This window comes from Perissodus microlepis, chromosome 22 (assembly GCF_051167445.1).
Source record: "Perissodus microlepis isolate ML-2025 ecotype Zambia chromosome 22, ASM5116744v1, whole genome shotgun sequence".
Lineage (NCBI taxonomy): Eukaryota > Metazoa > Chordata > Actinopteri > Cichliformes > Cichlidae > Perissodus > Perissodus microlepis.
This window is the reverse complement of record NC_140481.1, coordinates 18,644,793-18,665,408: the sequence shown is the minus strand read 5'-3', so window position 1 is coordinate 18,665,408 and position 20,616 is coordinate 18,644,793. Positions and strand designations below refer to the sequence as shown.

The window sequence follows — 20,616 nt, the reverse complement described above, 5'->3', positions numbered from 1 at the left end:
GATTCCTAGTATAGTTTTGTATCTTGGATTTGTTTTCAGTTTCATCTTCACACGTTTGTTTGCTCATTTCAGTTCAGTTTTTACTGCTAATGATTTTTCAAGTTATTACTTTTAATTATATCTTTTTAAATTAATATGGGGGTATTCATCAGGGGCAGATTTAAGGAGTTCAAAACATTTTGTGTAATAAAAGCACTCTACTAAGTGCCATTTAGGCATAAATAAGGCATTAAATATGTACACACAAGCCACTTAATGTTTATTTGATAGGCATAATTGACCAAGAGAAAAAAAGAGAAAAAATAATATTGTTTTGGTTATTTTTGTTAGGGTACAAAAGATACTCACCTGTTTTTGTAGTTATACCTGTTCAACTGCTCTAATAATCTAATCAGTCAATCACACGGCAGCAACTCAGTGCATTTAAGCATGTAGACATGCTTGAGATGACATGCTAAAGTTCAAAACAAGCCTCAGAATGAGGAAGAAAAATCATTTAAGCCACTGGTGAATGTGGTGTGGTTGTTTGACGTGCTGGTCAGAGTATTTCACAAACTGCTGATCTGCTGGGATTTTCCCACATAGCCATCTCCAGAGAATGGTCTGAAAAGGATAAAATATCCAGTGATTTTCTGGGTGAAAATACCTTGTTGGTGTCAGAGGAGAAGCAGAGGACTGCTTTGAGCTGACAGGAAATCAGTAGTAGCTCAGAACTACTGGTTACAAACGAGATATGCAGAAGTGCATCTCTGAAAATCAGCAGCAAACCACGCTGGGTGCCACTCCAGTCAGCCAAGAACAGGAAACTGAGGCTTCAAAACTAAACAATAGAATAAATTTGGAAGTATATTTCCTGGTCTGATGAATCTGCTGCAACAATGAGACAGTCAAAACTGTCCTGTCATCAGCAGTTCAGACTGCTTCTGGTGCTGACCACGTCCACTTCCAAGTCTTGTTTTTATTAGTCGTCCCATTTCTTAAGCAAGAAGCTGCATTTTGTTTTCTATATAGTTTTAATTCAGGTTTTTAATTCAAATATTTTAATACTGACAATATTTCTTATCGTAAATTTTAGGATTCTCTCACATCCTGAAATTAGATAGAAGATTATAAGATGCCATGGAAGTAAACCAACAAAATACAACATAGAATAAAATTTGAACACAATAAATTGTTCATGGACAAACAACTATTTTAAACTGGTTTTTTTTCTGTTGTATAGCTCTTACTATATTTACTGGGTCTCAGCATTTACAAGCACTGTGGGCAACAACCTACATACTGCTAGTTTAGCTTAGTATGAAAACTAAAGGAAAAACTGACAAAAATCTATCCTCCTGCTACTAAAAATGTTTAGTTTTACATCTTGAACATCAAATCATCATAAAATTACATTTAAAAAATGACTAAATATAATTTTATGGATGGTTATGTGTCTTTGTAATCTTCGCTTAGCTTACAACTGATAATTTTAGCTAACCAAATGCTAATTCTTCCAATTTATCCAACTTCTTTTCATCCAAAAGAAGACATATATTATTGTTTTAATATTATTATTATTGTTATATTGTAATTAATATAGCACCAAACCAACAGGTTTGTAGATAAATAACCACAGAAGAACAGTTTGTATGCAAACTAGATGATACCAGTTTTAATTACAGATTACACTCTAAAAAACAAAAACAAACTTAAGACAATTTGTTTCAAAAGGAGAACAAGTCAGCTTTAAATCAGCTTTCTACTTTATCCAGGTGTGTAACATAAGCTTTCGTCCTTTTTTTTTCTTCTTTTGGTATTCAGGGTTTCCTTTACAAGCAAAAATATGTCATTTTGTACACATCTCTCTTAAAAAAAAAAGAAAAAGAAGAACACTATGTACATCATGGAAACATTACATGTCACTGAATTTCTCACATGGGAGCGAGACAGTGTGTTTCATTCAGCCGGCCCCACATCACCTGAAAAACTTCAAGTAATTTATTATAAAAAATAGAACATTTTTTACTTTTGCCTCTGAAAAAATGTTTTTTACCCTTTTCCAAAAATACACATATAAACAGCATTACAAATTGGCAATGCATAGCTCCTATTTTCAGTCTGAATTTCATGAATGTAAATGAGCGTAAAAGAATGAGAAAGCTGCAAAATAATATTATTAATGCCAAAAAGAGAGCGAGAGAAAGAAAAAACTAATCTTTTGACTCCGGAAGCAGCATTGACAGTTTAAGGTTGAGGTGTGGCCAGAGGGGTAAAGCGCTGGTGTGCTTGTCTTTAAACGAATGTCAAAGTGTCCACTGTAAACAATGAGGATGAGAGATCGGAAAGGTGAGCCGGAGGTGGATGTGATGTGTTCCTGATGGTAGAAGAAACAGAAATGTTGGCTCTAACTAATGATGATAGGCCGGTATGCAAGGAAAAAAAAAAGACACACAAGCAATGAAAAGGAAAAGGAGCGCTAGCTGAGGACATGGAGGTGAGGAAGATTGGGAGAGAGCTGGAGTTCCCTGCCGATGTTGGCTTTGCTGCCAGAGTTGTGGCTGCAGGTGGAGGTGGTTAGTAGTCGCTGGTTTTCGCCCTGTGAAAAGAAAATAAAGAAAAATAAGTTCCTGTTAAACTCAAAAAACCTTTTTTCTGTCGGTCAGTGAAGCTTAAGAGTGATCAAAGGAAGCCGTGCTACGAAAAATCCCGTTAGTATCTTAGGCTCGGCCGAGCTGCCGTGATGAAACCGCAGAAAGCAGGAATCTAAAGATCACTTTGATCACATCAACATCAGACCGACTATCAGAGCAGCAAAAGCAGCTGTTGTGCTTAATAAAACTCGTCACACTCACAGGGGGTTTCCTGCATACAAAAATCCCCCCTAAAAGAAAGAATCACCACAACTGTTTATTTGTTTATGGCCAGCAAAACCATAGTAACCTTTTGTAACTTAAGGTCTTTGTCTCAACCAATCATATTTAAATGTGTACCCTCCAAAGGCTCGATGAGAGCCAGGAAAACCCCCGAGTGCGCTCAGAAGCTTTCAGCTGAAACACGAAAATGTTTCGTTATTTTAAAGCGTCCAAAGACATCCCTGTTTTGTTCTTTGCTTTTAGGACTAGCTTTGCATTGCCTTGCATGTGAAAGACTTTAGATACCAATATGATATTTCAGTGCCCAGTGTTTGTTTTAAAAGGCCAACCTCCAACAGTATCCAGCTGCTGAAGTTGCTCGTGTTTCGGCTGCTGGTGTGGTTTGCCCTGTGCTGCTGATGATGCGTACACTCCGCTGTGGTACTGTATGAATCTGTGCTTCTGTGGTGAACGTTACCAACACACTACTGAAGTTCAGGTATACAGAAATGCTACAGTGTAGTACCCAGCCGCACCCAGAGTACAGTAAAGGTAAGGAGTCTGTGTTAATTCAAGTCTATCATGCTCGAGTAAATTCTATTTCAACAAACAATGGCAGTGATTTTTATTGCACTTTCTGGAGGGTGCCAGAAATTCCTCCAGGCAGGAAAAGCCCTGCACACAACTGTAGTATGTAGTCATAGAGTCAAAGTGAGCTGCCAAACCAGCTCCTCCAGTTCCAACGTGCAAGGGTACAGACGTGGTGTAATCACAACCAACAATGGTATGTTACGAATACAGCCAAGCTTTTCCCCACATCTCAGAGAAATGTTCAATATTTTTGTAACGTAAAGCAAAAGTTGCCCTCTCCATTAGATCTAATGATCAGTGCTAAAATGAAGAACGTAGATGACTGCCGTAGAGCTGGAGTCGGGCCTGAAATTACACTTACATTAACTCTGACTGCTTTAATAACACATCAAATTACATGTGTGTAGTTTCAGCCTCTTCTGTTTTGAGGTCTGGGACTGTTGGTTGGATAGAAGTAAACACTGAAGCGCTTTACGTAACTTGCAGGCACTTCAACTATTTCCAGACACACAAGCAAAAAAAGAAAGAAAAGAAAACGATCTAAAAATTAGTTGTTAGTTGAGCAACAGGAAGTGTTTTTGGTCTTCCAGCCTGTTTAAGTAAGAAAAGCTGCTGATTTAATATTCAAACTTTATAAAGTCCAAAACACAATTGATGCACTTCACAATACACAAATCCACTAGGAACACAGACACACTAAAGTCTTCAAGATAGAAAAAACATGCAGCAAACCCAGACATATCCACTCATTATTTTAAAAAGTTAAGCCAAAGCAGATGTTCTTTAAACCTGCATTCTTTCTATGTGGGGGGCAACTGTTTAGGGAGGCTTTCCAAATTCAACAAGATTATTTTAATATATTTTACTGTCTGCATTAAGTTAGAAGAAAAAGGATCACAAATCAGGGTACGCCTTAGCAGAGGCACAGGCAGCTGCAATCAGCTGTGTACTCTTTAGACTGTTTTTTAATTATCATCCTGAAAATACATCAATATATCTTTGAACTCTTTTATTTGTGTGTTTGAGATGCACTTCTGGCTGCTTCCTCTCACAAATGTTACAATGACACAGGTGAGGTTCCAGAAGTAAAAATCCCATTCATGTTCTCCAGGAGGATTTTTGATTATGGGCCATAAAACCAAAAAAAACCCAAACTAGCCTACCCACAATCTTAAATTGAGTCGGCAACATCTGTGATTGGTGGAGGCTGGTGTTACCGTGGCAATGTTTAAATCTGCAGATTGCTTAGTGGGAAGAAAGTTCAGAAACTGCAAGAGCTGTCACTGCAATCGAGAACAAAGAACTGTACCATACACACAACTACACTATCCTTTACTACACACACACACACACACACACATATATATGTATATATATATATATACATATATATATATACACACACAAAACTATTATTTTACAGCAATACAGAAATGAAAAGAATTCAGTTTGATTAGGTTTTGCACTATTGGGACAAGTAATTTCTTCACCGTTAATTGTGTACCCAGTAATGTGCCTTTTTTCTTTTGTTTTCCTTTAATTTTGTGATCCCAAACAAAGATTTTTATGGTCATGCTTTACCTCATGGGTTGTTTGGCTTTGATCAAGGCCTAAAACTCTCAGTATGAGGATTTTAGGAAAAGTAAATAGAGAAAATGAATGGGGAAATTCACATCTGGAACCAGAGCCTTTTTTAAAAAAAGCTTTTCTGGTGTTTCACTGCTACTTTGGCAGTGCTGCTTATTTTGTATGTTAGCCAGCAAATAGCTTAAAATAAGCTTTGTGAAAACAGAAAGCAAACTGCAGTGAGCAGCTAAGACTGCTGATTTTTCAAAAGTTAGCGCTGACTGCATCATGATGTGGCGTTTGATCCATAGAGGTGCTCTTTCAGCTGCTTACAACAACCGAATATTTCAGAAATACATCGACTGACAAAACACCGAGTGGATTTCCACTGGAGCACAGGTATCAAGGTTTTAAAACTGAAGCTGTGGGCGTTTGACCATCAGTAGACTCAGCTGGGTTTTCAGTCAGACCCACTCCTCATTTGTCAGAACGGCAGGATGGAGGGCTTCATCAAAGGTCCAATCACTGATGTATTTTTCTATAACTGCCAAGGGACAATCTATGCTTCTGCCTTCTCTTTCCAGGCCAACTTCCTTGCATGACTTTTATTTTCAAAGCAGAGGTTGTTGATTAATCTTTCGTACGCCCACTTTCTTGACAGGGTTTACTGCAGAGATAAAACGCTGCCGGCAAATTCAAATATATGATGCATAATAAAAATTAGCATTTTGCATTGTTCCAACCGAACCTGACATTTCAGAGTTTCGAAAACCAACAACCACAAATGTACTCACACTCGCGCAGCATGCTAGAGTGCAGCCAAAATTAACAACTCCAAAACCACAAGAGCCAAGCAAATCATCAAAGGAAGAACAAAACCCCAAGAGAAAACACAGCAATACACACTTACACACACACCTGCACACACACAAACACACAGACCTCCATGTACAAGAGTGGGTGTTCTTTCTTTTGTTTTTTTTTTAAAGCTGCGGGTAAATTTCGTCCGTTAAACACGCTCTCCATGGTTGTTGTTGCTGCCTCAGAGGGGGGTAAAGATACACCGCCCCCCGCCGGACAGCCGAGCTCTTGTCATGTGCAGCAAATGCAGCCCAAACTGTCCAGGAGAACCACAACAGTGTAAGATCTTCACAGAAATGGCGCAGTTTTGCCTGTATTACTGGAACAACGCTGACATGTCACACAACAAAGGCTGCCTTCTCAGAAGTGATTCAGTGAGAAGCCGTTTTTTTTTTTTTTCTCTTCTAGAGGTGCACTGTCATCAGAAATAAGGTGTCAACCTCTGCCTTCATGAGAACGTAAGCTGTGTGTCAGCTGGCTAAGCTAGAGGAGTTGATGCCTAAGAATTATGAGAAACAGAAAGAGAAAATTATAAAAGCTAAAAAAAAAATGAAGTTTCAAGAGTGACTTGGGGTAACTTCTGCTATTAGAGGTTTAAGTCACACACTGGGAAAGCATGTGTATCCCTTAAAGTAAATTAAAGTGTAGCTGAAAAATGACTCGTATCCTCTTGTATTTGACATCGTAACAGTGGTCAAATAAAAATTCTTCTCCGCTGTCTACAAGAAAATAAAGACCTAAGAGAGTGCAAAATCATTCGATGCCTCAATTTCTGCATTTTAACACCTCGCTTACTGCTAAAGCCATTTATTAAATACAACACTGTGGTGTACCTGACCTCCATTGGGGTAATTTGTAATTTAGCAACTACCTAAATTTGCCCATGTTGATTATTTTTTACACACACATGTAACGCTTGGCAGTCCAAATTTCAGCAGGTACTGACATGGTGCATGAAAAATCATCCCAGAGAACACCAACTTGATGATTTGACTATAAAAAACAAAAAAAGAGAGTAAAAAGTGGTTTAAACCAAAACTTTAATCACCTTTTTCTCTTCCTCTCAGAGTCATTTGTCCTGGACTTGCTTTGGGGTGTCTTGGCTGTGCTCGATTTGGAGATGCTGTCTTCCCTGCGTCGTTTGCTGCGTAGAAAGGAGGAACGCAGGTAAACAGTTGTTTAGTAACAACGGTACATTTAAAAAATTTTTACACATGTAGCCTGTAGCCAAGTCCAAATTACACCAAACAGAGACGATCAGTTTTTACTCCTGGTTTTATAGATTCTAGTTTTTCTCAGATTCGTGTCCAGAGTGGATTTTCTCATTTCTGTTTGGTTCTCATTAGAATCAGTGTCAGTTTCAGTATTTTTAGTTATTATAATGTGGGAAGTAATTGCCTGGGATAGAATAAAGAAGTCAGACCAGTTTTAAAACACACTTTATAATGACAATCGGCTGTGCTGACAAATGTGACCAAACTGAAAAAGTCTAAAACTAAAAATGTTTCCTCTAAGTTTGCCATTTTTAATTTAAGTACAAAGTGTCATTTCAGTTAATTTCATTGTTTTGTTTGGTTTTTTAATCCCAGTTTAATTTTTTCTTCTATTTGGCTCGTCAACATTTTTATGGGTTTCATCGGATTCACTTTACATCTATCCTCACTCTGACATTCATACTTTGTTAGAAGTTGAACCAGTAATAGGTCAATCCTCTGTAACCCTGTGTATGTAGATCATTTATCAGCTGATTATGGCTGATAATCTACACACGCTTTGTTTATCAGACTCACTGTACTGACTGTGCTGTGCTGCCATCGAGCTCCTGCTCCTTGCAGGGAGACTGTGCAGGCGCTTTGCCGTCCTGTCTGTAGTCCCCTCCGTCCTCCTGCTGGCTGCCATTGTGCCACTCCGTCGGACACCTGGCCTGTGGCTGAGGTGCAGGGGGAGACTCTGATAGCGGCTCCTGATCTTCCTTGGATAATTCCCGCCATTGATTCTACACGGAAAGATTGACAGCAAACAGGATGGGAACAGCAGTACTTTTTTCCAATGACAAAACATTCTGTGTGTTTCCACTCTGTAAAATGACATTGTGCAACAAAAGTATATAGAGCAGGTTAGGTTTATGAGGTTAAATACGTAAATACAACGCAGAGCGCCTGGTGCTGCATGTAAAGGACTGTCTCAGATAGCATTTTTCAAGGATAAGGATTCAAAGACAATACAATGTAAAATCTGTCTACCTTTTAGGACTCTCAAAAAAAAAACAGAACCTAAATTTTAAAAAGAATTTGGTAGTGTATATCGCAGTCTTCTAAACCTATTAGCTCTGAATACATTACTGCTGTGTCCTTGTCTGCTCGTCTTCATCTCCACAATAATTGCTGAAGACAGAGAGCAAAGACGGAAAAAGTTATTTTGTAAGTAAAGACTAAAAGTTGACTTTGTATTCAGTTTGTAGCAGTGTTGGGGTAATGTATTACACATTTATTGTTAGTTAACTACTCCCTCGAGGGAGTAATTAGTTACACTACACGTTACTATGGAGTAATGCAAAAGTAATAGATAAATTATATATGAACAATAAACACAAGGCTACAGTCCCTGACACAAATCTTGATCCTAATGAGGACAGAAATACGATATTTCTTTGAATGTTTACGTATCAACACAAAAACGTTAAAAACAACCCTAAAGAGACTTCAGGTGATTCTACTGTAGAAACATCAACAGGGAGTAATGGAGGGTATAGTCTGACTGCTCAACACTTCCTTTGTTACGTGTTGAAGATCAGGCTCTGGGTGCTGGGCTGAGGACTGCATGCACTCAGCTTTAACATCACTCTGAGTCTTGCATAGCTTAGCATTTGCATGCTGTCTGTGCAGATGTTTGCAAAGAGTCAAAGTTGTATTGTATTAGCATATATTGTATTAGCAGTATAATACAACTGTTTCCATCCTGGACGCAGTTTGCACTTTACAATTGCACACTCGCCCTTTTGCGCAACAAAAAATTAATGTTTACTACTTCAACAAGTGCGCAGGAAGCAAAAAGCAATAATTTTCTTGGAATATTGCACCCAACGCTAGTCAGCAGGATCATAGTGATGCATACCAACCAAATCAGTGTGGCCATAATGTGGCTCCCTTGCTGACGAATATAGTTCCCTTGATTTACAACTTGGGGATTTTGTAGATAAATAATATTCCTTCCATATAAAGTAAACAGATACCATGAGTTTGATTTATATTTACTGCTATACTTGTGTTTATCTATGTGTCCTAGAAAAGCTCAGACTCAACACACAGTCTGAGTTTAAATGGAAGAACAGAATACCAATGTTTTAGTTATCATTTTTCTTGCATTGTAATTCACACTGGGCTTATTATAATACTTTGTTTGAGCCTTCAGATCTCAAGTTGTCAGCCTGGCTTTTCCATCCCCAAATATTCCACCATCTCTCTTTGACTAATTCACAAAGTAAGCCCCCAGTAAAATATGAAAATATTTTGCAGTCTGCTGATTCTAAATCTTTTTCAGAAAAAAATAACTCCTGCTAAAAAAGTGGGACTACACACAGGCCTCCAATTTTACACACGAACAACGGATTGAGAAAGAAAGTCACCTAATTGTTTTTTATTTTTTTATTCCTGTCTGGAACAGCTACCTGTACAGATGAGTCTCCCATGATAAACTTTGCCCCTTCAAGGACAGCCATGTATGAGAATCGCAGCTGATCAGGAGTCTGAATCAGGCCCATTCGGTATTTCCTCATGTTCAGCAGGATGCTTTTGATGTCTACTGATGAGGGGTCTTTCCTCTTGTCCATCTAGAAAATACAGCAATAATACACATTTCCATTAACCAGAAGGAAATCCCAAATCTCTTTATGTCAACCCATGTTTTCAAAGGGAAATCCAAATCAATTTAATCTCCATTATTTTTTCTTCTACAGCATAAACTTGTAAATGACCTGAATGTTTGAGTCTGTATTTTTAAGTTAATCCTGTATTTATTCAAAGCAGGTGTCTGTTTTGGAAGGCTATAGTGAGTAAAATCTCACATAAAATAAGGACAGTGAATGGTTAACTACAGTACAACATTATCACTCTGGAAGCCTGCCAGATTCTGTCAATGAAACACAAACACGGTGACAGCTTGCCAGCTGGTTTAGAGGAAAAAGGAGCTTTCTGACATTTCCCAACAGGCTTTATTTCCAGGCTGTTATATAAACTATCAAAACCTGCCTCTAAAGCTACACCTTACTGTGCTCTTTTAGAAGGAAGGGCGAGCAAAGACAGCCATAATTTCAGTGTAGAAGTTTTAAAAATATTTTTGTACCCTAACCCTGCATTTTCTCAAAATGCAAAACTGTGAGAAGAACTGTGTTGTATTTGGAGTGAGGGATAAACGTAAATGTACTTCACTTTTATTTTTTCAGCATTTTTTCTCTTATATCTATGTGCTTAAGGTGCTTCAGTCAGACATTCAAACACAATTATTTTCATATTCAAGCGCCAATGGATTCATTACGAAAGTTACTGAGCTCATGCCATTTCTTAACATAAAATGCAAATAATAACTTGTGTGTTAATCTTTAAAATAAGCACAGGTCAAAGAGGGCAAACCTCGCCCAGGGCAGCGCACCCTCTGGGCAGTATTTACATTTAAGAGAACAGTATTGTATTTTGTATATATTCATTTTGTTTTTGTTTTCTTTGTCCTTTTTCAACGTAAATAAGAAAATTTGTAGTACATTGAAAATAACAGATTCTGAGGTCAACTCGAAGGAAAGGCATATGTGAAATGTAAAAGTGAGGTCAGAAGTCAAACCTGACATAATTAAACTATAAAGTGATTTTTAAAATCCCCATGTATCAGTTTCATTTCTTAAATGTTGCCAATACAAACAAAGGCAGCAGAATTTAAGGAGAGTTTTAAACACAAAAGATCTTTTATGGAGGTTTGACCTTATTTCACCTTGAAGAAGAGGACAGAGGTCCAAAGTAACAATATACTTAGAATCCCCATATAGCACTGCCTCTATGTTGTCAATACAAACAATGGCAGTAAGAAAAACATTTTTAAATATCTCTATATAGCATTATTGTCTCTTTGACCTTTAGCTCAATCTGTTGACTGTGAAGGAAAGATCAGAGGTCAAATGTGGCATGATATGATAAATCTTTCTATATACCATACTTTCTATATGTTGACAATACACTGCAAGCTTCTAAGACTTATAGCTTCTAAGTTATAAAGCTTTTTTAGTAATTTTCGACCATTAAATCAATATGTTGACCCTGAAGACATTGGTGGATGTAAGCCAAATTTTAATGGACCATTAACATGACCCCACTCTACACCCCTACAAAGTTTTATCAAAATTCATTCAAAGCTTTTCAAGCTATTGTGCTTACAGGCAGAATGACACACACGCAAACACTACTAAAAAAATAATCTCCTTGGTGGAGGTAGCAAAAATACATGAAACGCATTCAGTCGGAGCTTGCATAGAACAAAGACTCAGGACTTACCAGGACCAGGCATGTGTCAACTAGTGAAAACGTCCCTGAGCGTCCGATTCCAGCGCTACAGTGCACCACAGCTGGTCCTTGATCTGTGCCCAGTGCTCCAGATTCCCGCACCTTAAAGAGGAAGTTTAGGAAGGAAGCCGGGGACTCGGGGACACCAAAATCGGGCCACGTCGTGTAATGAAAGTGGTAGAGCTCCCTCTTCTCCCCTGTCTGTGGAAGGAAACAAAGCAGGGCTCACTAGCCGTTAAACTCTAAAACTTTGCTCTATGTGTATTTACACTTTCATTTGTCTTTATCAGTGCTGATTGGGGTAACTGGAGGTTACTTCAGTTTAAGAACTGGACTTGGCAAACAAGTCAGCAACAACACTTTCAGTTTCTTTTTGTTGAATAAACCTGCTCCTGAAAAAACACCAATCCAGCAAAATAAACTTGGCTGTAAATTTCCATTAAGAACGCTCCTTTTGGCGCTCATTCTATATATGATAAAACAAGTGGCTGGAGGATTACAGAAACTCAAAATTAAATGATTTGATTTTACGCTGTACTTTGTGCATTTGCCATTTATTTAAAATGTATCATACTGCTCTCTTGCATCGTTTGCACCTCATTTACATTTTCCATCTACATCTTCCCACCTCCACACTGCAAAACCTTTGTTTGCGTGGGAGAAAAGCTTTGTAAAAATCTGATAAAAAAACAAAACATAATAATAATATGTGCCATTAGTGAATAAGGGCAAATCTTTGGTGTGAAACCTCTAAATTTTACTTCTCCTTCGCCACCTTTTGCTGGTAATTCCCCACACTGAGTAATGCTGTGGCCTACTTGAATGTTCTGCAGCTCCAGCCTTCTGGTGGTGTAGTAAGACTTGGTGTCTTCTGACAGCAGTGTGACCAAGAAGCGTGTGTCTCTGAAGGCCATCTCCCTTTCCTCTGCTGTGGGCCAGTACTGGGCACACTTTTCCTATCACATGAGAGGAAATATAAAAATTGTCACAATGAAATTGAGTATCTGCCAAAAAAACCAACAAAAAACCCAAAACACACACACATTAAAAGGAGAAGTAGAGGCTGCTATTCAGGGACGCTGAATAATAACTTTACACACATTGCGGTCAAATATCTTCTTAATTCTACCCGGTGACACTGACGCTAACGTCACATGACACAAAACATGTATAACTCTGCTTAAAAAAAAAAAGTATTTGTGTACTTCCTTCCTGTAGAAGTTTATCTCTGTTAGTCCCTGCCAAATGTAAAGCCTTGTTCAATTCCAATTCAGCAAGTCTAAGTTTATCACTCAGATTTGCCAATCTACAGAGAAGATCCTTGCGAGTTTAAAAATATCTGTTGATTAGGTGCTCTGTATCTTTCATTTCAAAGAAAACCCGCACAGAGTGAATCTCATGACCCAGCAGGATCCACTTCAGCTGCTTTACGGAGAAACAGAGAGGTCACAGCTGTTCTGCACGACAGACTTTTAGTGTGCGTGTTTAATCTGAACAATGCAGGATCACTGGAGTTAGAGTTGAGAGGTTTGGCTGCATCCCAGATCCACTCAATACATCTGTGTGTGAACACACTGTCAAAACACTGAATTCCAGTAATCCTGCTGACAGGAGGAGGGCGAGAGCACATACAGATTAAGCCTCTAAAATTTATAAACCCACATTTTTTCACGTTTCATGTTGCAGCTCTGCATCCAGACAAAAAACAAACAAACAAAAACACAAAAACACATTTCTCCCGCTCATATAGAGCTTTTCCAAAATGGCTTTTGCAGTGTGTAAATATAAGGATGCCAGGTTATTGTTTCAGTGTGTGCAGAGTAACATGAGCGTGTCGAAAAAGACGACTTAAACCATCCTTGCGAGGTCTGTCGGCCCGTGTTGTAAGAAAAACAAACTCCTTCAGGTTTCATGCCAGTATAGGCAAAAAAAACACAGTAGAGCTGTTATCAGATAATGTTGTGATTATGAAAAAAAGGGGCTTAATATCACATTTCTCTACCGTTGTGATGAGACGAGGGAAAATTGAAACTTTTGCAAATACACATCAAACCGAAACACTGTGAGACCTCGCTGTGAAGTTCTTAGGAAAACATCATTGGATCCATGGATGCAGTCATGATTATTGGATATTTCATCGTGGATGTAAATGTGGTGTATTACTTTACATCTGACCATTTAAAAAGTTTAATATGAGCACTAAAAAGTGCTTAAATTATTTCACACTACCAGCAAGCAAGTAAGTGTGCGCGTGTGTGTGGCTGAGGATAAAACAGTCGATCTCTTGACAAGTTTTTCTGTGGTCTATTTGATATTTCTGCAAATTTCTGTGTGTGGGTGCACACAGTCGAATAACAGAAGTCATACCAGAGAGTGTAATCTGTATCTGCTGTACTCTACACTCACCGAGCCTTTCTCTATGACTCTGTTGAGCATGATGACTGCTTTGGTCTTTTGCTCCCAGATCATGAGCCAAAAGTGACCACAGGTGTTCCTGAGGGGGCCCTGTGGACAAAATAAATAAATAAATAAACAGAAAAACAAACAAACGCTTCAATCAGTTACACAGCTGGAAGAGTGGGAGGTCCACAAAACAAATTCATGTGATGTCTATGCTTTGAACAATAACATTAGATCCACTCAATATATTAGCCATGCAACACACAGAGGTTGGTCTCTAATCTTATGGTCAGCATGCCGCAGAGATTTACTGACAAATCAGAGTTTGCAAGAGTTAAAGATCAAAACTGCTAAAGGTTGCCATGTGGCTGAGCTGAGTAAATTATTGGTGGGCTGAAAACCATCAAAATGTCAAAGGTCTTTCATGAGTCTCTTAAAAGTCTGCCTTTATGTTCAGAATACATAACAGACACAGGTACAGTAGTCAGTAGTCTCTGCTGCATTCCTGCTAAACAGAAATAAAAAATACAAGTGCTTAAACATCAAGATGACCGGCTCATTTCTTTGACATTAAAAAAAACCCTGCCCCTTCACATCAGGACCTCTCCAACATTAGACACGTTCAAAACTCTTTGAAAACTCTTTTTTATTCTTCAGCATTTAAATCATAATGAATTTCAATTTATGATGCCTTTTTTCAAACTCTGTTGATAATTTTACAGCACTTTGTTTTTAAATGTGCTACAGGAATTAACTTGACCTCATGAGCCATTTCTCTGGAGTTATGCTGAGGAACATTTTATGCAGTCTTCAGTCGTCAGCCACAGAGAAGCCCATCATCACAGCCAAGAAAACATAACATACGGGATTAAAAAGAAAGAAAATTAAAGGATTAAAAGTTAAAAAAAAATCCTCATCACATGCATTGATGTGGAAAGTAACTGCTGCAATTTTGGTTATAGTTTTAAATGTGTAATGCTTGCTTTGTGTAACTAATTTCAGCTGACTCTGATCAGACTAGTGGGATGCTGTAACATTTTAACAAACCACAGATGACTCATCTCCAAAGAAGCAATACAAGAAAACAAAAAGTGTGAAAAAAAATAACCCACTGGATGTTATGGATGACTGACAGAACTCAAGTGTGTAAGACTAGACTAAAAAATGTTGTTAGTCAACATCTCAAAAATATCCTCCGGCCCAACTCTTTACAATCTGTTACTGAAGTGAGAAACACGCGTTACAGGGTTGTCGTATTTAATCGTGAAAACGCTCAGTAGCTTTAAATTAGCGAGGTAGCAGTCAGTGCATGGTGAGCAGAATCATAAATAAAGAGTCTTATCAGCCCGGGCTGTTTAACTGTGGTGATGACCGTTGAAGTCATTTGTCCTTTCATTTCCTGAAGACTTGAAAATATTCAAATCTGTGTAGAAAGAATGCACGTCTGGTTAAGAACCAATGGTAAAGGTTTTGGTTTCATACAACGTTTTGCACCAACTGAAACCCGTCACATGATCACCACAACTCTTGTGGCATGAATTCCTGACTCTTAAAGAAAGAATTTCAGCTGATATTTGTAATAACTGTGCCCTCAAAATGTCAACAACTATTAGTCACGCCAGATAACGTAGCAATAAAAAGAATTTCAAAGGCTAATTATGTGAAAACACCCTTTAATTCTTTTCAAGAAGCAATAAAAGATCAGTGTTCCTTCTGATAAATAAACCTCTGTTAACGTGAGTGTTTCACAGCTTCTAGCCTACCTCTCTTCTCTCGCTTCACAAACTTGTGGTATTTCTTAGGTTTCAAATGACTTTTCTCTTAATGTCATTATATAATATGTAGTTGCAGTCGTTCTGATTTAAATAGTAAAGGCTAAAAAAAATCACTGACAGAGTTAGTGATATAAGGAAATATTTTCAACAAAACTGCAATTACAACCAGTGGTAGAGAGATTTAGACATCATTATCCGACAAGCAGCAACCCTGGCAGCCAGCCTGCAAGCTGGATGAGACGTGCTGCTTCCAAAAGCATCTCTGTATTTCAGCGATTGTTTTTAAACACGAAAGCTTCAGTTCATGTGTAATATCCACAGCTTATGACATAACTAAATATATTTCCACAGTTTTCAGGATGTCTTTTGCCATATCTTGTTCTTTGAGTTACTAGCAAACACACAACCACAGAAGATATACTGACCACACCGAGTATAATTCATATATACCATATCTTAGTGTTATATTAATATCTTATACAAACTGCCATGCTAATACAAAGCCCTGAATTTAAATATAAAGGATGAGAGAGGTCATGATAGTGTTAGTAAACATCTATTAGCACAATATTGATACAATAAGCACTACTGGACTTTCATGACGTTGAATTTAAATTGGCCATAACGTCAATGACACAGTAGCTCATCCGTCACAATCCTTTACAACTCACAAAAAAATGTGACCTTGACTTTCAGCACAGTTTAAGTGAAGAGCTATTAGATAATCACCACGCGCATATTTTATTTCACTAAAATATGACAAAAACTCAGAGGAATAGTGGTTCTTGTGAACTGTGTTACGGACGGCCACACAGTGGACGTCTTGCTGTGGCATTAGACATGGTCCTTTGGCTGGATGAGCAAAGCAAATTAAACTAAACAATAAAACTAACAACAAAAACATGTCTGAATTAGTAAAAGGAACAGAATTACTAAGAAGTATTTTTAAAACTGTGCAATGGACCTCAGAACCTGTGCAACCAGACATATGATAGCTCAGCTGCCTCAGTAACAACAATGTAGATTTTGATTAACTGTCTACTTCTGACTGCTAATCTCCATATCAGGAACAACTGAGCTGAAATAATAAATGAAGCCGCCACAGGTGTGCCATGTGTGCCATGTGTGTAAATGATTTGAATAAGCACATATGGATCATTATGGAACTTCCTATGACCAGCTTTCCTCATATGGGGGGGGGTTTACTTTTTTAGCTATAATGCACCTTATACTTCACTCTGCTCAATAAAGTTCACCCTTTATATACCATCGGTTCAGCGGCCAGTCCATTTCACAGCCACTCTTTTAACTGACTGTAATTCTGTCACTGTTTGTGCAACAGACAAAATTCAAACTGATCCAGAAGATAGAGAAAACCAGCTTTATGGCAATATTTGATGTATCATGGCAACACAGTAGTATCTACAAGGTACTGTAGTCTGAATACAGACAGGGAAATCAGCTCTGCCTAGGTTTTACCATGTGTGCTTCACATTACCATAACTCATCAAACATTTTGGGATAGAGAGAAAATTCAAACGGCAGCTCAAAGATCAGAATTATTTTGTAGTTTTACAGCCACAGTAATTGGGGATTAAAGGGTCAAACACTGGTAATTGTATTGTCTTATGGTGTAAAACAAACCAAGTGTCCCCATAAGAAGAAAAAACAACTTTGTTTGGTGATGCTTAGTTTTTATACTGTCAGGTCCAATTAATCCAAAATAACTAGGAGAAATTAAAATTGTATTCTGAACAAGAGCTTTGGTCTCAGGAGGCGCTGGAAGCGAGAAAGACCACTTCAGTTTCTGTTTGTCAAACCGGGGTTAGGTTACATTCAGAGGTAAGTCTCATTAATAACCTCTTACAAACAGGTCTATTCACGTCTGCCAAGTCAAGCCAGTAACCTGAATATTACAAAAAAATCCTAATGTTCCCACTTTAATGCAGACTTTAACTCTTTGCTTCTTCTTTGATGTGAGAATGGGGGTAAAAGTGTGAGTTGATATCTCTAAACAGGTCGCCCTTAGTCAAATTCTTACCTGGAAGTTCGTTTTCTTGTGATAACAGATTGAGTTACTCAGCTCAGGGATTTGCTGTGCTGTGTTATGTCTATTTCCACATGCAAATAACTCTGTCTAACAGCAACAGCATTGACAAGCAAAGCACACAACACAAACATTTAGTATTGCTGGTTTACAAATGAAACATCCAACCTGCTTTATTTATTTTGAGCTCTTTTAGTTTGGGTTTTGTGGTTTTTTAGAAATTCGAGGCTGAGGTTAAATAACAAACCAGGTGGTAATTGTACACAGGTTAACATAATAAATAATTATGAGGAGAAGAAGGGCATATGCACAAACTATTATGCAAACTAGCCACATGTACACAGTTTGATAAGAACTGGGGGGGAAAAGCCACATTCATATAAATATTACAGAACTAAAAGTGTATATAGAGAGATATTTTAGGGCCTAAATAATCAGTCAGTGTTAATAAATAATGGACTATATGGACCTGAAAGCAAGATACTTAGCACTCTGGTGTCCAAACTACACGACCGATTTAAGATGACCTAGCAGCAAGACACATCCTCACCGAGTCTAAGGTTTCAACTTGTGTCAAAAGCACAGACTTCAAACTACAAACCTGACAGAGCAGTAAAGTATGTTTTATTGACAGTTTGAGGCATCTAAGTCCTACTCCACAAAAACAGATTGAAGCCAACAAAATAACCATGATTATGTTGTCTATCTTGTGGACCCATGTTGTGGAAGCTTATTAAACACTTTATGATGCGCTAATGATACTGTTAAACTACGTAAAATAGTACATACAAAAGCAAAACGTGTTCTGAATCACATTCAGCGTTATATTTTGAACATCTCAACAGATATTTGGGATTCAGGTATTTGCTTTAGTTTGATAAAATTCCAAGCACCATTTGTGGGGCAGGATTAGGGTTAGGAGATAGCACATATAATGACTTAGACCTCAGAGGGTTAACCATGGTGTAGAACTCCTTGGACTTGCCTGAGTCAGGATGTAACTCCTCTGGGCTTCCTCATTCACTACCAGACTTGCATTGATGTAGTCATTCTCTGTGTTCTTCAGCTTCACCCGACTGTGATCGACTGCAAGTGGGATAAGGGAAATGTTATTTGGGCATGGGCTGTGAATTGACAGGTAAACAGTCTGGCCTTTATACAAATGTTTACCTACATGGACTGACATCCCGATATCTGTTTCTGTTGCGATTCTCCGGATACTTTGCCACTTTGTAGGAACACTCGTGGGACTGGTTCCTGATTTCCTGGACAGCGGGAGTAAGGTTTAGCGACACAAAAGAAAAAGTAATGACACAAATCACTACGTGTACCAAATTCAAGCGGTTACATTTTCAGTTCCGCCCCTCTCTGAGCATTTTCACTAGGCATATATTATCACATGAGAGCAATCAGAAAACCAGTTGGTTTACTCGTAAACACACGCGGTAACTTTCGGCAGTCATTACATATGAACTAAGAGCAGGATCTTCCCGAGGGGAGAGCGGATTTAACAGTGTAAACAAGTCCGTAGCTATGTAATGTAGCTAATCGCTTCAACCATATGCACGGGCTTATGACATTGACTAAGCTTTCGGTAACATTAAAAATAAAGTATGTCAGCGACTTCTAAAAATAACGCAAAGCATGAAAATGAGCTACAAAGGAAATGACTTAGGAAAGACGGTTATAACTTTATAGTAAATGCATTCCGGACTGTTAATTTTACTCCAATAAATGCGCGCTTTAAGTACTCACAATCCGCGTTAGCTTTGCTGTTGCTATGCTAACAGACTTACTGAGTAGAGTTTCTGCCACCGGCCCTCTGAATCTATCTCCTCAAACTTCTGGTCCATCTTCACCGTAGCCGTGCCAATCTGTTCCATAGCCGGTTGGGTTGGTTAACTTTTTGACTTTCTACCTCATTACTTTATTTAGGACAGAGAAACCTTTACCCGAACAGTGAACCCTTGCCCTCGCCGCGGAGCTCTCGCTGAGTGTTTGTCCGTTATCTCTCTGCCGCAGTTGTCATCCAAAAGTGAGAAAGGTGCGCATGCGCCACAGAGGTCCCTCCAGCGGTTAACGAATCAAATGCATCAAAGATGTTTAGCGAACAAACAAGATGTCAAACTCCAAGAAAACTTTGTCTGAAGGACTAGTTTACAGTATACATCCACGGGTTTCTATCTAATTTCATATTAAAAATGCACTGGTACCATGCTCCCTTTTATAAGTTGTCTGTTGTGTGTCCGTGTGTGTGTGTTGGTGTGTGTGTGTTTTACATTAGTATTTTGTAAATTAATAGAATATCTCTGTGCCACTAAAGCTTCATTCAGTACCTATTGCTCTGATGGCAAATAATCAGTTTTATTACCTCTATCAAATAAATTAAAAAGCCTGGCAGGCAAATAAAGCTTGCTTGGGGGGCCGGGAGGGGGGGGGGGGGGGGGGGGGGTATTTATTAAAGTATTTAAAACTAAAACATTTTAACAATGATTCAAAAAGAAAATGTATATTTGACATAGATACATTGTTATTACATTATGTAATTGGAAAATAACAGTGGTCACACTTTTAGAAAGCAATACATTTTTAAAGTTTCAGCATAAAGTCATTGTCATTTAAGCAAATATGTCGGCTGAACTGCTGGTTAAAGAAAAATATCTAATAATACAATTACATGGCAGCAACTTAGTGCATTTAGACTATAACTGGTCATGGTGTAATGGGGTGGGGATATTTTTTTGCACACTATGGACCCTTTACTACTAACTAAGTATTGCTTAAAGGCCACAGCCTATCTGAATGTTTTTGCTAATGATCCCTGTATGAGCACAGGGTACCCATCATTTGATTGCTGCTTCCAGCATGATAGCAAACCATGTCACAAAGCTCAAACTGGTTTCTTGAACATCACAGTGAGTTCACTGTACTCAAATGGCCTCCACAGTCACCAGATCCCAATCCAATAGAGCACCTTTGGAAAGTGTTGGAATGGG

General features: G+C 38.3%; 1 protein-coding gene across 2 annotated transcripts; it reads right to left on the bottom strand.

Moving 5' to 3' along the window:
- Positions 1-1,626: 1,626 nt before the first annotated feature.
- ptpn2b (protein tyrosine phosphatase non-receptor type 2b) lies at positions 1,627-19,654 on the bottom strand. Of its 2 annotated transcripts, none has more exons than XM_084919427.1 (10): positions 19,417-19,654; positions 18,795-18,885; positions 18,606-18,706; positions 13,805-13,903; positions 12,217-12,354; positions 11,390-11,599; positions 9,520-9,681; positions 7,643-7,848; positions 6,901-6,996; positions 1,627-2,578 (listed from the first exon to the last, which is right to left on the bottom strand). In XM_084919427.1, exons 1-10 carry the CDS (start codon positions 19,501-19,503, stop codon positions 2,557-2,559), a joined length of 1,212 nt encoding a protein of 403 aa, XP_084775553.1. In that variant the 5' UTR covers positions 19,504-19,654; the 3' UTR covers positions 1,627-2,556. The 2 variants fall into 2 exon arrangements, with proteins under 2 accessions (XP_084775553.1, XP_084775554.1); XM_084919428.1 differs by having other exon boundaries at positions 7,652-7,848.
- Positions 19,655-20,616: the final 962 nt, after the last annotated feature.

What these genes read in the sequence shown, in the direction of transcription:
- ptpn2b (XM_084919427.1), bottom strand. Translation starts at nt 19,503, where the DNA reads ATGGAACAGATTGGCACGGCTACGGTGAAGATGGACCAGAAGTTTGAG. An exon ending in GGTGGCAGAAACTCTACTCA is followed by an intron (nt 18,886 to 19,416) that starts GTAAGTCTGTTA and finishes CCCGCTGTCCAG; the next exon opens with GAAATCAGGAACCAGTCCCA. An exon ending in GGAGTTACATCCTGACTCAG is followed by an intron (nt 13,904 to 18,605) that starts GCAAGTCCAAGG and finishes TTTTGTCCACAG; the next exon opens with GGCCCCCTCAGGAACACCTG.